Source organism: Choristoneura fumiferana, chromosome 25 (genome assembly GCF_025370935.1).
Source record: "Choristoneura fumiferana chromosome 25, NRCan_CFum_1, whole genome shotgun sequence".
Lineage (NCBI taxonomy): Eukaryota > Metazoa > Arthropoda > Insecta > Lepidoptera > Tortricidae > Choristoneura > Choristoneura fumiferana.
Window position 1 is genome coordinate 12019886 of NC_133496.1, and position 14686 is coordinate 12034571.

General features: G+C 37.1%; 1 protein-coding gene across 1 annotated transcript in view; it reads right to left on the reverse strand.

Moving 5' to 3' along the window:
- Positions 1 to 11385, reverse strand: part of LOC141442060 (succinyl-CoA:acetate/propanoyl-CoA:succinate CoA transferase-like) — an 11659-nt gene extending 274 nt beyond the window's left edge. Inside the window, exons 1-5 of the mRNA XM_074106968.1 lie at positions 11030 to 11385; positions 3438 to 3601; positions 1847 to 1984; positions 897 to 1030; positions 10 to 123 (exon numbers count right to left, since the gene is read on the reverse strand). Of these exons, the coding sequence (XP_073963069.1) occupies positions 10 to 123; positions 897 to 1030; positions 1847 to 1984; positions 3438 to 3544 (493 nt within the window). The 5' untranslated portion in view covers positions 3545 to 3601; positions 11030 to 11385. The remainder of the gene's footprint in view (positions 1 to 9; positions 124 to 896; positions 1031 to 1846; positions 1985 to 3437; positions 3602 to 11029) is intronic.
- Positions 11386 to 14686: the final 3301 nt, after the last annotated feature.

A 14686-nucleotide genomic window follows, 5' to 3' on the forward strand; every position in this document is an offset into this window, starting at 1 on the left:
AGGGCTGGCCCTCCTTGGCGCCATGCTCCGGTAGCGGCGTGTTGTCTTCGACGGCGTAATCGATGTGTGATACGTGGATGATTGCATCGCCGAACGTGCGCGGCATGTTCACGTTCACTTGAGCTGGAAGTTTCAAGATTAAGAGAAGTCTCTTCGTTTCATTCTCCATACAAACGTAGTCCCGGTCTCATTTAAAACTAGGCAACAAAAATAGATGAAATTTAGTAAGTATGGACTAGACGTAATTATGTATGCTGTGGTTTTTCAGATATTCATATAAATGTGTAATAATAGAATTACTGGAGCTCAAAAGTCGACAAAAAAAAGATGTCAACTTTGCACGAGAATTACAGTACAGACAAATAAAGCATTTTTACAAAAATCGAAAAAAACACAGGCATAGAAAATATAATGAATATCTTGATTGTAAAATATCATTTATTTCTGTGCTATAATTTTCGTGTAATATGCGGACAACGAAACCCAAAATTCAACCGCCCAAATCTTGAAAAGCCTACAGCTATCTCGATATAAATTACGTACGACGTTGCGGAAGGCATGGGGGGGACGGCCTGCGAGCGCTTATGTCACGAGCGATAAGACAGCAAACGAATACCTAACGCGGCCGCGCGACCGGCAGGGAAACTTCTCTTAAGTAAATACAATATTTAACATCAAAAATCCTGGCATTTTCTCTCACTCTTTCTCCGTATTCTACTCGACCGTTGTTAGAAACATCGGAAAAAAGTAGACAAGTAAGCAGACGGGACAAAAAATGGCATCCTTTCATATATTTTTAGAGCGAAAGTAGCTCTGTCTTTCACTTAGAACCGATTAAGATCAAATTTTTGGTTTGCGATTTTAGCGATATCAATTTCAGAAGAGTCGTGACTCACCAATGATAATTTTAGAGTTGACTAGAGCGGCTCTCACGCAGTCTACGGAGGTTCCCAGACTGCAGTAGCCGTGGTGGTCTGGAGGGATACCTGAATAGACAATAGCAATCAAATTATTATGATTGGTTTGGAGTCTTTTTGTATTTTTATTTCAAGTCCAAATTTCCCGTGAAACCATATCGAAAATACAAACTGAGACATGGATGCACAGAAAAACCAGAAAAAGATACCAGCACTGGGAACCGAACCCAGGTCCTCAAAAATCCGTGCTGCGTGCTATAACCCCTACACCACTGCTGGTTCAGCATCCATGTCTCAGTTTGTATTTTCGGAATAGCAATCAGTCCTACCCTCTATCTCAAAAACGGTTGTTCATATGTTTTTTTTTTACAATATTGGTAACATTGAATAACTTACGACGCAAACACGAGATCTTAATATGATATGAGACTTTTGTTGATTCGATTGGTAGCATTAGAACATGGCGGATGTAGACAATATCTAATTTTGCTATTTCTGTTTCTTTGGCTAGTTGAAGTATAATTTTGATAGTGTTTTATGCGGCGATTAACCTTAACAGTGAACAGTGATCACAAAATTCTATATTTCTCTCGTGTCTCACATTTTTTAATGCGCAAGTTGTGTCCACGTGGTTTCTGGAATTTTACTATCAAGTTGCAAAAACTACAACCACCGTACAACGTCCCTCTCAAAGAGAGTTTTGAGAGAGTCTCAGAGAGAGGCGAAATTGTCCTATTATAATTAGGACAGAAAAGCCATATTTTAAAAGAGAAGAAGAAGAAGACTTTTGTTGAGACACCAAACGAAACTGTATACGAGTTTACAGCTTATTATCTCTCATTCCGAAGTGAAACTCCTAATGACTGCATTAACTAAGGCTTTATCGGATCTGATTGAAATTAGAGTAAATCTGTGCCAGTTTCTTATACCTGGATAACAGCAATGTCGGGCTGGATGATCTTCCTGTGAACAGCTTTGGGATGTCCTGTAGGAAGATAGGGATAGCGTCGGAGCGACCTTCCGCCACCGACTTGCGGACGTTGGCTGCCATGAAGAGCGAACACGACCTGCAGACATGACCTTTTAATCATCACCATATCAGCCCTAGGACGTCCACTGTTGGACATAGGCCTACTTCCAGTTGCATAGGTTGAAAGCGGCCTGCATCCATCGTGAACCCAAAGCTTTAACCAAGGTGTCCATCCATCTCGTTAAGGATGTCCAGGCCGCGCTTACCGGTTCAATATCAGGTTGCGTTTCCACCAGGCCACCAGAGATGTGCGAGGATGTGTTGCGAGGAATGTGTTTGTTTTCCATGGGAAACAGCTGAGCGGAGCGAGGCTAGGTAAACGAAGCGTTTCTATTGGTTCATGAAAAACACTTTCCTCGCACATCTCTGGTTAAAATGCAGCCTCGGTGTGGTTTACAAACAAGTCATCCGTCCCTCATGATGACAAATATGATGATGCACTATTTACCCAGGACCCGAGTCCCCGGCAGCCCCGCTAGTCCCGACTACGTAGTGGCCGCGGTAATGGCGAGGCAAGAGATCCTAAGAAAATTGATCTGTTAAGCTGAAATGGGAGTGCAGTGGGTTGTATGTATTGTTTATTTATTTTTTAGCATGTACGACTGTACCCCTAGGTGGCTATCTGCTTTAATATCTGCCACAGCGGAGCGAGCAAAAATTTCTGGCACGTCCTACCTACAGGCGCTAAAAATAGCCTTATCAGATATTTATGCGCAATTTGTTGTGTCAGATATAGGTGCTGGTGACTGTACTCGTAATGAAAAGCGCTAATAAAGTAGCACTTAACAGCACATATTTACGATAAACTTGTTAACAAAGACAAAGGGTCAATTAAGATATACTGTTAACAAATGGCAAGGGTTCAAAGTTCAAAGCGTTAAATCATATTTACAATGGTTTGAAGTTCAGTTTGCTTATCGATTCTTAATAGTCAATTAAATAAATATAAATTACAGTACGCTATCAGCGTGCATTTATTTCATACCATCTTTACAATGGTTGGTGATATCATACTAACACTTGATCAGCAGATTAAAATTCAAAAAACTTCTCTACTGTCTTGGGATACGCAACAAATTTGCTTGTGTTTTGCAAATGTGAAACAATGTTAAAGTTGTCATAAAAGGACATGTTTATCTGATAGCATCAGATAAAACATCTAGAAAATAATCTTAAGTCAAAGCCACACATTACCATACATTACTTTTAAGATGCTTTAGGTCTGTATTAAAATGTCTCACACACACATTGGCTTCTTTGGAAATTTCAAGCGCTATCATCTAGTTTGGAGACTGGAGTTGAATGATCCAGTTTGAAAGCCATCAGCTATAATCAGTAGTCTTAACTTGATAATTCTTCGAATTCTTTTGTTGGTATTGATGATTGAAAAGTGCAAAATGTTGATATCAGGGTTGGCTACTGTCAGACAATCCACAAGAGTTGGATTGTTGGGATTGCTGATGATCGTCTTCAAAACACGCAGAGCTCACCTAAAGATGTCCTTGCACTCCGGCGCCACGTACGCGGCCTCCTTCTCTGTGTGCATGTGGACGACCTTTATGTCCTTGAGACTGCCGGCCTTGCCGACGGCGGTCATCGCGTCCAGTAAGGGAGCGGGGCGTCGCCGCGGCGCCCTGCGCGAACACCGTCTGTCCTGGAAGGCGAGGAGTCAGAGTATTAGTCGGGGCACAGATACATATATAAGTCGGGGTCTACTTCACAGTCGATTAAAGCAGCGTTTCCACCGAGATGTTCGAGGGTGTTACGAGGAATATGTTTTTCACACCTCTCCTTCAGAAAAGTAACTTTTCCTCCCTGACGAGAGGGAGAAAAGTGCAACTTTCTCTTCAAGGCTTTTCTAAATGTTTTATTGCAAATGCCATTTTTGAAGTTGATAATTGTAAAGCCACGCCATTTTCTATGCTGGTTGTTCTTTAATAATATGTACAATTTTTTTTTTTCAAGTTTGCTCGGGTGAAAAGTTGTATGAGCCACTCGGGAGCAAAATTATTTTCATCTTGGGCGTTAACACTTGAATCCTTCGCTACATTCTGGATTCAATGTACGCCCTCGCCGTAAATACACCATTTTGCTCCCTTGTGACACAAATAACTATTTCATTAACCAATAGGAACGCTTCATTTACCTCGCCTCGCTCCACTCAGCTTTTTCCACCAAAGATGTACTGTGCGAGATGTGTAAATGAAGCGTTCTTAATGGTCAATGAAAAACACATCCCTCGCACATTATTGGTGGAAACGCTGATTTAGGCTGCGTTTCAAACTTTCAAGATGTGATTCCATCCGCGTAGAATTTGTTTATCGCTATCCCCCGGGAACTATGAACCTTTCCGGGATAAAAACTGTCCTATGTCCTTCCCCGGGACTCAAGCTATACCTACCGTTATACTATACAGAATTTCATCTTAATCGGTTTAGCGGATTACATGATGAAGTAACAGACTTGCAAACTTTCGCATTTTTAATATTAGTGGAATAGAAACGCTTCATTTACCTAGGCTTGCTCCAGTCAACTGTTTCCACTAGAGCGGTGCTGTGCGGTGCGACGACAGGTAAATGAAGAATTTCTTATTGATTCATGGAAAACACATTCCTCGCATCGCACATCCACAGTACAACAAGTTTTCCCTACAGTAGGCCGACGCCTTTGAAGTTGAGCGATACCGCAGCCTGTATAGGTAGGCAAAGTAAGGAAGGGTTGTCACAAATTTAAAATTTGGAAGGTAGATGTCTTTTACGAAGCGGTACCTATTGGTATAACGAAATTATATAAAACAAAATGAATTAGGTGTGGCATACTTACTAGGGGTAAGAAGTATCAAAATAAGTATACTATTTTTGAAATAAAAAAAAACATTTTTTTTTTCCAAAAAACATACTTTTATAGATTAGTAACCGACAAATACTTTCGTCTCTAGACTTAACCTGTGACTTAACAGACTTAAAGTTCCTGTTATTGAATTTAATTATATAAAAAGTAAATAAATATAATTATATAAATAGATGAAATCTTAGTTCCTTCCTAATTCATGCGAGATGAAGATTGCACGCACTCACAGTACATGTCGTATGTGCATACGACATAATAAATTTTATTATAAATTTAAATGTTAAAAAAACGCGATAGCCCTAGAAGACTTGTCCCAAGCTACTAATAACGGCAAAGTATGCAGCTGGGGCTCCACCCACCCGCGACTCACCCCTCACGCCCCGCACGATTGCTCTGTCTAGACGTCTCCATCGGATTACTGTAGGCAAACTTGTTATACTGTGGCACATCTAGTTACAATGCTACGAAGCCTTACGGATTGACATCAGGTTCCAAATTCTATTTTAAATTGCATCGACTTATTCTCTTTTGGACCGTAGTTTTTGAAATTTCCGGCACGGGATTAAGTAGAATAGCGGAATTTTAACTGCCACAGCAATTTATTAAAAATTAACGTGAACAAAGCCGCAGGTAACGGCAAGATTAACACATTCAGGTATGTGTTAATACTGGATTTTGTGCCCGCATTGCAGTTTCACTTTCGTGCTGGTGTTTATTTCTCGATGCTCGCCGGGGTTGATAACCTCTTACACAGTTTAATACATCAGTGCCTCTACAAATACAAAACATGTCTGCGGCAAAAATAAGATGCGTTTCAAGCAGTAGTACCTACGTGCAGCAATTAGCGAGTTAGAAAGAAAGAACAGAAATAACAAATAATTTCTATTACTTGCATATCAAAAATCATATTTCAGAAATCCAGTTACCAAATTTCACCCAAATTCTCTTAATTTACACTTCAAAAAATCGAATTTATATTAGTATACATTACCTAATGACTGAAAGTTTTAATGGTGTCTTTGACCCATAAACGTATCATAGTGATAAGTCATACAATTCAGTTAACAACATGGCAAATAACCCCTTAGCATTATCATTATCAATGTTTACTATAAGTTTACAAGACGACATCGAGCATGGCGTGGAATAACCACAAGCACAAGCGACACGACACAGCGGAAGCGGAATATGTGTTGTTCTACTTTGTATGAACGCTTGCACTGAGCGGGTCAAGTTAGTTTGTAAGGGTGACATTTTTTTCTTGAACATAGGAAGTTTACAAAGACGTTAACACATTCAGTGCCTGCCGAATTATAGGTCACAGGTACATAGTTACTGAGCAAAATGCCTGTACAAATAAAGAGACAATCAGACAGACTCAGCTAAGAATACCTAAAAACGTGTTTATTTCAACATTCATAGAGCAATAATAAAAAATATGATAATTCAACGGCCATAACGTAGTTATTATGGTAATAACCGGACACAAGTGTTATCAGCTATGGAGACACTCCCACAGCGTTAAAAATAAACATAAGATAAAATGGTTTGTTTATTAACTGGTAATAATAAGAAATCGGCCATCATAATTACATGTTAGGGAAAATACGTAATAAATTCGTGGACTCGTATTATATTAGAAAAGAAAGAAAGAAAGAAGAGATGTGATGTGGTGTGGTAGCATAATGATTTGGCCTGGCCTATGGCATCTCACTCAAGCAGCGCCGCCTCGGCTCTAGCACTTGATCAAGGAACTAAAAAAAACTAGCCAAGTGGTCAGAGAACCTGACTATGAGCCTGTGAGGGTTGAGGTTCCGGGTTCGATCCCCGGTCGGGCAGATATTTGTATAAACAACACGAAAGTTGTTCTCGGGTCTTGAAAGTATGTTTTTATTTAATCGGTTGCCTAACTTCAACTCCGTTTCGACGTGAAAGACGGACAAACATACACACAGACACACTTTCGCATTTATAATATTAGTATGGATCTATTATAATGTACCTATATTATTAATTGCTTTGCTCACCCACGACCTTAACCAATCTTGATCAAGGTAGAGAAAGCTACACCGCATCCGCGCCCACAAAAGGCACCATTATAATTTTATTTTGTGCTGGAAACTGGAAAATGGCGCCCCTTACCCTCTGGCGCTTAGAGCTCTCGCCTCTCAATCTTGCTCTACCCAAGGGCTCGCATCGCAAGGGCTGCTGATCTCAAGCACGGGATCGCAGGTTCGAACCCGGGGTCACCTCTGTACTTTTTTTAAAATAATTTGGGAAATGTTACATTTAATATACTGTGTGGGTGTGCGCGTGCGTGCGTGCGTTCTCATTTCTCAATCAAATTTGGACCCGCGTGCGTGGGAATCCCCTTGCATTCTGAGGATGATGATAGTCAAGTATTATCAAAATAAATACGGTCTGCTTTTTTATGTGATCAGTGCGTGCGGCAACTTTTCAAAGGAGGTAAACACTAGAGTTCATTTCATTTCATTTCATTTCATTTATTCGTTATTTATTTCGTGGTATTTGCGTAGTTGCCGCGAATATTCGCTATTATTCGGTATTCGGCATTATTCGTCATTTTTTTGCTATTCGTCGAATATCGAATAATGTCTATTATTCGACATGCGGCGAATAGTTATCTAAAATAAACTTTTAAAGGAAAAAAACCGATAGGCTTAAATAATTCTTAAGTATCATTAATATTAAATGTCATACAAGTTAGGCTTTTTAATTAATATTTAAAATCCGAAAGGGGCAGATTGTGGTGCAAAAAAACTAGTTTTTCTGCACGACTAGGATCAAGTCGGTTGCGCTTTTTTTCATACATCAAACCTGCCTCAGAAAATAGTATTTCTGAATAAACAGAACAGAATTGCTGGTGTGATTAAGTATCGTAGGTATTCCCCGTAAAATAGGTAGGTAATACCAGAATGTGAGACTGATTGTCTGATTTCCTTTGTACTTACATCTCTTTCTCTTGTTATTTGTTACATACAATACATTACTTATCCTTCGAAAAAATTTATATTACAGTAGTTAAAAAAAATAATGATTCTACAAGCGTGATAGGTACATTCGATAACAAATAATCTATTATTTATATTCCTATGTTAATGTTGAATAATAATAGCGAATTATTCGACTATTCGCTATTAAAACTATTCGCGGCAACTCTAGTAAACAGTAAACACCTATTTATCTACACATATTTTTACATTAAAACATCAATGTTTTCAAGAAAACCAGTTTATTGTACGATTCGTCGTGGCAATGGAATTAAATCCTGCATTCATTATGTACAGCTGGCCTATACCCGCGGTTCCACTCGCGTGTACATATCGACGACTGTAATCTAAATTGGCCACAAAATAGGGTACAGGTAGGTGGGGGTCTCATTCGCTTTAAAAACATGCCCCTTACGCCCATAAAAAAAGGGTGGGTACTGGGACTCAGAATTTGAAATAATATCTGATACCTTTAAAGTGCTGTAATTTTTTGTGTCTATCCACGTGTGTGTGTGTGTGTGTGTGTGTGTGTGTGTGTGTGTGTGTGTGTGTGTGTACAACATTTTAATCTTTCATTCACAGGAGCATCAAAAAGTATGAAAATGTTTTTTATAAAAAACTGTTTAAAAAAAAATTCAAATAAAAACTGAAAAGGAGAAACAAGCCTAATCAGCTAGACCTCTAAAGTAACTTAACTTCAAGGAACGGGACCCAATAGTTGTAAATTAAAGCATCATTTGATAAAAAGAGTGTCTATTTTTTTATCATTTCAAATTGAACCTTATTGGTCGGTTTATAAAGTAAAAGTTGGAAGAGCTACAAGAATGCAGATACGTCTTTGTAAAACTATCTTGTATTAATATATGGTTTTGCATGAAGGATAGGCAAAGTGCCAAGTGGTTGATAATGAACTGATAATATAGGACTTTGTTTTTTCAACTGATAATTTACACAAAGCTATTTATGTTTCTGGATTAAGAAAAACAGATTAATATGCTTGTGGACTTCTGCACTTTGTATTGTAACCTTTGATAATTTAAAAAGTAATAAATAAACGATACATAACTGATATGATTTGTTGTTATTGCAGATAAAATAAAATTTTAGTTAATAGTTATGAGGTATTATTTGATATTTAATTGCACATAACAAAATGTAGTTACAAATTTAACGGTCTAGGTATGCTGTTAGTTTCCTATACAAATAATTACAGCAAGGATATTATATTATTTCTTCATCATGTTTTGTTTGATTAACAAAAGGAAAAATGTGTCCAATATTTTTTTATATGCCAACTGACGGACAAATCAATATATTTTTCATCACACTTGGTTGTAAACAGTGTCGAAACATGCAGGCTACCTTGTCTTCGACTTCGGGCTTCTAATAGACTCTCGTTCGTAATTCCTTATTTACCGCCCTTAAGACACTATGTACTATTTTACCCAGAACACTACTAAACTGTAATGTTTTACCCAACAATGTACAAAAGCAGCTTTCTTACATAAAATTCTTCACAGCTTGTGACATAAGGAAAACAAACAGAGAGTTTGTTTACTATGTTAAACATGCAGGTGCCCAGTCACCAACAAGCTCAAATAGTCTCAAGGGCTATTACATAAACTGGGTCATAGTTGCTACTGATCAAAACATGTAGTCCAGTTGGATTGTGGGTCGATGTGGAACCTTTTCATAATAAATATGGCAATGACTGTCTTAACAAGCATATTGTTCTGAAGAGTAACTGCAAAATATACTTACTTACTTTATTATGCTATTCTATAATTTAATTAGCAACAATAGTTGTTGTTTAGTTATGTATGTTGAGTTTCTTGCCGGATTCTTCTCAGCAGAGGTTTTTCCGAACCGGTGGTAGATTTTTTTTGACATTCATAAGTGCTTGTTATAGCCTAAATTGAATAAAGATATTTTGACTTTGACTTTGATATAATTTGTTTGACAGCAGTATTGAATATCATAATCACATCATAAGCAAGTAAATATGTTAAACTGAAGTGCTAGGTCAAAATGTGACATAACATTTTATGTGTCTGTTAAGATAAGCAAGACCAAGATATTTGTAAAAGATAAGTATATCTGAATTTATTACTTATTGGGTGATGGATGTTACTAGGTAGATGCTAAGTTAACACAGCAGTTCTTCTACATTGTTGACAACTAAACCCTTTTGTAGAAGTAAATTATTTGCCAAAGCCCTAAAATAGTTAAGACAATAAATTTAATAGGAGGGTCTATTATACAGTTGGGGAAACTAAATCAAAATCATATACTAGAGTGGAACCTTTTCAAAATAGATTATAACTTACTAAAATTCTCAAGATATAAATTGATAAGAAGTCATAAAAGGTTTATGTGTGAGGTATAATAACTTTTCTGTATATCAATTGTGTTTTAAATGATATAGGGAAACTTTCAAGCAGAGGATTGTGGGTTCAAACCCTGGCTCGCACCTCTGAGTTTTTCTAAATTTGTGTGTGAAATTATATTTAAAATTTATCACAAGGTTTACAGTGAAGGAAAACATTGCAAGGAAACCAGCACAAGCCTGCGTGGCAATTCAATGGTGTGTGAAGTTCCCAATCCGCACTGGGCTCGCGTGGGAACTATGGCCCAAGCCCTACTCTGAGAGGAGGGCTGTGCCCAGCAGTGGAACGTATATAGGCTGGGATGAAGTGATAATGATGAAGATGGACTTTTGTGGTTCAATAACAAGCTTGTTGAGGTTTCAAGGCTTTTGTCTACTTTACATACTCAAAATGCAGTAAAGGTAGGTTTATTTCGTTAATTCCAATTCACGTGATAAGATAGGGTGTCTAGTCTACTGAATAAAGATACACTAGATTCATTTTGATTAATTAAATCAAAAATTGCCAGACAGGAAGGTCAAATTATGAGTCAAACAGAGCAAAAATAAATAAATGCTCAAAATACACTGCTAAAGCGTCAGTATGTTAGTTATTAGCATTAAATAAAGTTCAAGGCGCGTACAAAAGAACTTCTATATTTAACTGTTTATTTGATTGAACTTTGTACTGTGCCTTGACGTTGTAGTTGTAGCATAAACCCTAGTGGGATAGTATACCGCCTAATCATCGATAATAGGTCTTCAATTCCCAACCCATTACGTAGCAGTGGTACCACGAATGGTGTGTGATAACAAGCAAGTAAAAGTAAGTAAGTAATTCCAAGTATGTACTTACCAGACTTTAGGCATTTCTCGAAGGCTTGTTTAGCTGTCAGGAATTCCGGCTTTCTATCCAAAGGCTGCGATAATTCCTGGGTGTACGTAAAATAGGTCCGGTTCGTCAGCGCCGCGCTTATACGACCGAAATTCCGGCTTGAAACGTTAGGAATTATTTTTCCCATCACAGACATGGTGGCGGTTTGTAATTACAGTTGTAACAATAATTATGAGGGAATAACTCGCTATACTGATTGATTGCGATGAAATAATAAATGTTTATTTTGGACACACCTCCCGATTATAAATAAACAGTACAAACGACGTTAGCGTCGTCGGCCCGCCGCCGAAGAATGAGAAAGAATGAACATGATCAGAAATGACGTTTGTAATCTAATGGTAAATCTATATGGGAGTATAATGGAGCCAAGTTTGAAAACATGTCGCGATAAAAAACAACCGAATAAAAACAAATCCTGCAATAATATTTAGTTTTAGAATCAATTAATTTTAATCAAATTGTATTAGCCTTGTATCTGACTTTTAAATTTGATTTGTCACCGTTTATATATATTTACTTAATTAGAGTTTACCCACGGCTTCGCACGCGTAAACTTATTCGATCTGGTAGTTACAATTATTGAAAATCCCTGGAATTCCCAAAATGTATATCGTGATCTTTCTTCATAAAATAGCCTAAGTATATGTTATTTATTCCAGACCAGACGTCTCCAGCTATCTACGTATCAAATTTAATATAAATAAGTTCATCCGTTTTAGCGTGAAGGAGTAACAAACATATACAAACACACACACACGCACGCACGCACGCACGCACGCACGCACGCACGCACGCACGCACGCACGCACACACACACACACACACACACACACACACACACACTTTCGTAATATAAGTAGAATTACATTTATTCTAATTTTAATTAAACAAATTATAAATCAGGATTTTATTTTCATTCCGTTTAAGCAAATGTTTTTGCACTCAGGTTATAATGTTTTAAAATAACTTTGGGAATTTATTTTCAACTTTTAGGTTCAAACTAGGGAATGTGCTTCCTCTGATCCCTCTGATCCTCTCTCACCGCCTTCTGCCCATGTCATGCATGAATTAGGTACACATAAATACATACAAAATTATATTAAGTACTATAATTATTTACTATAGGTACTTAAAACTATATTAGTAGAAGAATTTGCTCATAACCGAAGTGAAAAACGATGTGGATTATTTGTTCACGAACCCATTTTATCCTCGACCGACATACTATTATCACTTCTCTTGTGGCTCGATACAAGCGGCTCAAATAAAAATAATAGCGTGATTTTGAGGTATGAAACCCTAAAAATAAGGTCTCAAATCTATTTATCGCACGTAAAATCAGACCATTTTTTTTTAAATATGACTTTTCGTGCTGCTGCAATGCAAAACACGTGGTCTATACATCTATATTAGAACTTGGCTCTGTTTTGCGTAAACGACATTAGACGAAAATTTAAAATTCTTAGCACGCCACTGTGTTAGCACAAAAGCACACTCGCAGAACAGAAAAATAAAATAAAAACAATAGTTACATGGTTTATACTTATTCTGTAAGCACATTTGAAGTGTTTAATTCTGGAGATTACACTATCATTATATTTATACTCTACCTTCGTAAATATAGTAGAACTGTAGGTGAACTTCCAGTCCAAAATTTTAGAAGCATTTCCTAATAAAAGGAATTTGAATATCTTTTTAATAGACTCAACAGAAATGAAACTAGGCAATTTGTATTTTATATACTTAATCTTTTATTTAGTTTCAATTACCTATCTATGTAATAAAATACTAAAGTCAAAATATGACCTACTTCTAGGGGTTATTAACGTGTAATTCGGCATTTAAAGGTACCTGGGTACATGCTGGGTACGTGGCAGGGGTAGACAAGTTAGAGCATTTGGTTTTGACAGCTTTGAAACTCGATTACAGCGCTATCTCTTGAGATCATGTAGTCCACAGCTCTTTTTGGACTCGAAATTTTGTCGGTATAGGTGATAGATGTCGTTAGTGCAGTATTATCTAGTTTTATATATTCTTTTACTTATACTTCTATCTGAATATGCATTTTATTATTTTCATTTATCAAATCCAACCAATTACAGTGTTTATTTTAAAATATTCTCCAAAATTATTTCCTATTTTCTTTATTTGTCATAGTTTAGTTAGCAAGCAACACAGAAATCATAATGTCTAGTCTAGGGACTGCATACCTACGTCCGTCATAGAAACGGTTATTCAAGTTCAGATTCGCTTTCGTCTTGAAAGTTTCTTCGATGAGTTGCGGGATTTACTTTGCGAAAGGATGCTTTTGAATTGTTTTTTTTTGTGTTTGCGATTTGGACGCTGTTTTTGTTTTATTTTGTGATTATTACGACATTCAACATGCGTTGTGCGTTAGGCTGCGAACATAGTGGTAAGTAACATTAGTTTTTCTATCATTTAGCTTAGTTTTTATAATACTCGTCCTGCTGAACTAATTGAGACCTGGGCCCAAGTGCATAATAAAGTAAAAGCTAATAATATTCGTGAATTTCAATACATAATCGCTAATACTATTAGCTTGTATTTTATTATGCAATCGGGCTCTGATTGCATGTTTTCCCGGCAAAAGAAACTGATTATTTATTACCTGTAAGATCAGAACGGCGCCATGCCAACGGGGTTTTATTTAGACACGACTTATTTAATATACTTTACGATAGGATGTCCGAGTGGTAACAGAACCTGACTACAAAGCTTAAGGTCCTGGGTTCGATCCCAGGTTGGGACAGATATTATTTGTGTAAAATACTAATGATATTGAAGATTGGAGGTGTGATACATATAAGTATGTATCTATTTAAGTATGTTTAAGCAGTGTTTTCCAAGCTACCATCATTGTAAAAACACAGTTATACAATAAAGCTTATTTCTATTTCTATAACTATTTTTGTTTTCCAGCAGAAATACCACTTCATCGATTTCCCAACCCTGATAAATTTCCTGAGCAATTTAAAGCTTGGGTGAATGTCATGGGAGAAAAATTGGAAAACCCAGAAGACTACTTGCGGTATAAGCACAAAAGAATATGTGGCATACATTTTAAAGCAGAGGATCAAAATAGAAACAACCTTCTTAAAGGAAAAGTCACATATTTGGATGGTATGGATGAAATTAAACAAGCTGCCCATTTATATTACGTAAAACATAAGCACAATAAAACTAATAAGTAAAACTTGTTATTTTTTTATATCCCTACTAAACTATACGAGTAAGAGCCCCCGCAGACCGCAGACTTTTTATTGCCCGATAGTTTAGTTAGGCTCTTTAATCAGTATAAAGACGTATGCAAGTGCGCACACAAGGCGCACACTATAACGACCGAAACCGAATAATATGCGCACTTGCATACATCTTTATACAGATTAACAGCCTAATTAAACTCTCGGCCGATATAGTCTGCGGTCTGCGGGGGCTCTAATAAAGACATGGTTATATTTGTAGGTATGCATATATATATACGGCGTCTGACACCAATTTTCAGAGGGCAGCACGGTAGTATTTCCAATATGGCGTCGCGTCAAACGGGGTGACAGATAATTGCGTTGAGTACGCTCTCTATTCCTTTTGGTATAT